This window comes from Anomaloglossus baeobatrachus, chromosome 4, assembly GCF_048569485.1.
Source record: "Anomaloglossus baeobatrachus isolate aAnoBae1 chromosome 4, aAnoBae1.hap1, whole genome shotgun sequence".
Lineage (NCBI taxonomy): Eukaryota > Metazoa > Chordata > Amphibia > Anura > Aromobatidae > Anomaloglossus > Anomaloglossus baeobatrachus.
In genome coordinates, this window is record NC_134356.1 from 116,780,873 (window position 1) to 116,784,185 (window position 3,313).

Sequence of the window (3,313 nt, forward strand, 5' to 3'; positions counted from 1 at the left end):
GGATAGATAGATAGATAGATAGAGAGAGATAGATAGAGGGATAGATAGAGGGATAGATAGAGGGATAGATAGATAGAGAGAGATAGATAGATAGATAGATAGATGAATGATAGATCGAATGCCTAATGAAAGAAGTGGCATGATTTCCCTGTAATCTTGTATTTGTGTATCTTTCTGCCTATGCAGTGTACGTGCCTCTCCTGTTTGCGTTGTCGGATGGCTACATGCACACACGTGCTGGGCTCTCTGCTGACACTTTCTGGGTTGCAGCGTCTGTGTTTGCCTGTGAATATTCAGTGCTGTCCCATAGAACATACCCAAGTGCATTATAGGAAAGGAAGTGGGGGAAGATTCTCAGCAGAAATGTGCTCCAGCAATGTACATATTCCCCAGATAGTGTGCTGCTGTCTCCGCAGGGCATTCACCTCTATAGGGGTCTGCACAGAGGAAGTACATATTTATAGAAATGCAAGGGAAAATGCAGAGGACATCTGTGTGACAATGAGTGTACGTGACATGTAACACTCGTGTGCACCTCAGTAGCAGAGGCTGTGGGCAGAGCTGACACTGCTCCCACCTCCCTGCTCTGCTGCTGCTGCTCCTCACTCTGCTGGCTCTGCTATGTTCACCTGCATGCAGTCCTGCACAAGGCAAGAGGCTGGCTCTGGGGAATGCTCATGCCTGGGCTGTCATCTCCGCTCCATACAGTCATCAGGGACAGACATCTGTGGAACTTCTAGCAGCTACTCCATCTCCTGGCTATAACCTGAAGCACAAAGGGAAAGGTGCCCAGTCTGCAGCCCATCAGCATGAAGAGAGCCCCCAGCTGAGGGCACCAGGTGCAGGGCATGACAGTGCCTGGGCTGAGTCTGGAGAGCTGCTCTGATGGGACGGATCTGTGAGTAGCTGCACAATGTAATGCTGCTGTCTGCACCCTCAGCCCTGCACTCATACATCTGCTGGACCTGGAGTATAACATGTGACTGAGATGGAGCTTCCAACTTTTGTTGCTGGACTCTCCAATGTTTCTGGAAACAGCAGCCAGCAGGACCTCAGCAGCTGGCCATATGCTCCCTGGGAGAGCGCACTGATTATCATCGCTGTGGGGTCCATCATTTTATCCACTGTTGTTGGGAACATACTGGTGGTGTTAGCCATATTTACCAGCCGGGCTCTTCGGGCCCCACAGAACTTGTTCCTGGTTTCTCTAGCTTCAGCAGACATTCTTGTTGGGGCTTTAATTATTCCATTCTCCTTGGCGAAGGAGGTCATGGGCTACTGGCACTTTGGAAATGTGTGGTGCAGCACCTACCTGGCTCTAGACATATTGTTCTGTACCTCTTCCATTGTCCACCTGTGTGCCATCAGCATGGACAGGTACTGGTCTGTTACCAAAGCCGTAAGGTACAACTTGAGGCGCACACCTAAGAGGATTAAGAGTATGATTGCCATTATCTGGGTGGTATCTGCTGTCATCTCCTTCCCACCATTGCTGAAAATGAACACTCACAAAGAATGGAGGTGCAACCTTAATGATGACACTTGGTACGTCTTGTTTTCAAGCACTGTGTCCTTCTTTCTTCCCTGCATCGTTATGATATTTCTTTACTGTCGGATCTATCGAGTAGCCAAACACAGGGCTTCTACGGTGTCCAACCTGAAGAATGGCCTGTCTGGCTGCAACAATGTCCCACCAGGTATGTGTTATCACCAGGAATGCCTAGAGCAGCACAACCCTCACAACAACCATGAGGCAGATGACATGGACTTGGAGGAGAGCACCTCTTCAATTCACAGGTTATCAGAGCCAGCCCACCATGGTCCTGCGAACAGTGAGAACAGTGCCAAAGTGAAAAGGCTTTCATGGTCCATGAACAGAGGCCAGCAAAGAAGAGACAGATCAATCTCCATCTCTCAGACCCGCCTGCAGCAGCTGAGAGAGAAGAGGTTAACCTTTGTCCTAGCCGTGGTCATTGGTGGCTTTGTCATTTGTTGGTTCCCATTTTTCTTTACGTACAGTTTGGAGTCTGTGTGTAGAGGGAGATGCGGCATTTCTGATGCTCTCTTTAACTTTTTCTTCTGGATTGGTTACTGCAACAGCAGCCTTAATCCTGTCATATACACTGTATTTAACCGAGACTTCAGGAAAGCCTTCCGAAAACTCCTCATGCGCTCTCCCAAAAGGACCATGTGAGAAGGACGTGGCTACGAGGCTAGGTTCACACAAGCGTAGACAAAAAATTGTCAGATTTTCATTCAGAAGTTTTCTCCTGTATTGCAATCTGTATGTCTGTTTTTTCCATCCGTATGGCATCCGATTTTATATATCAGCAGTTATTAAAATTTACAAGGACAAATACAGTTTCCTTTGTTACAGAATTGTGATGTATCCGTAAAAATCAGATGCTATGCTGGTGATCCGTATGGAATCTGATTGTTCTTCTGTGCACTTATAGACTTGAATAGGCGACTCTTATCAGAGGTATGGATCAAAATATTGTATTCAGTCCATGAAAAAAAATGAAGTGCTGAATGTTCCCATACTGTCAATTTGAATGGACCATTGAGTTTTAACATTTCATTAGAGTTGAGCAAGTACCTATCTATTCGCACTCGCTATACTCATAACGAGTACTCTTTAATATTCGCATATTCATTCCGAATGGTATGTGTAATGCAAGTCAATGGGGAATACGCGCAATGTAACGAGTAACCCGAATGCCGTACTATTCGGGAGAGTAGTGAATAGTGCAGAATTCGGGTTACTCATTACTTTAAGAGTATTCCCCATTGACTTGCATTGTACACGCTATTCGGAATGAATACACGAGTATTATAGAGTACTCGTTATAAGTATAGCAAGTACAAATAGTTAGATACTCGCTCAACTCTAAATTATATTCCAAACTATGGTAACATCTATCATTGTTATAGAGGTTTTATAGAATTATATCATAACCATTCTATAAAAAAATATTATGCAGATTTTATTATGCTTTCTATATACATAATTCTCAGTCTTCTACACCTCTGCTTGCAGTAATTGAATAGAGAAATCACATTTACATCAATGGCACAGACCTGTCTGGCTGACACTGCCCGGCTCTGTGCAAGCTAGAACATCGGATTCAGGGGTTAGACACGTTTCCAGCCTAAGCAACAAATATTTGTTTACCAACAGCAAGCAGAGGTATTGAAAGTTATTCAGAATTAAAGGGGTTGACTGGTCTAAATCCACAAGTCTGCAGTCTCTCTGTGTCACTCTGTGACTGCAGACTTGTCAATCTTCACATCGCGTGCACTATGCACTGTG

At 45.0% G+C, this 3,313-nt stretch overlaps 1 protein-coding gene across 1 annotated transcript; it reads left to right on the forward strand.

Annotated features, from left to right (window-relative positions):
- Positions 1–512: 512 nt before the first annotated feature.
- On the forward strand, positions 513–2,591 carry LOC142301285 (alpha-2Db adrenergic receptor-like). Its single transcript, XM_075342313.1, has one exon. It carries the CDS (start codon positions 989–991, stop codon positions 2,192–2,194), a length of 1,206 nt encoding a protein of 401 aa, XP_075198428.1. The 5' UTR covers positions 513–988; the 3' UTR covers positions 2,195–2,591.
- The last annotated feature ends 722 nt before the right edge of the window (positions 2,592–3,313 follow it).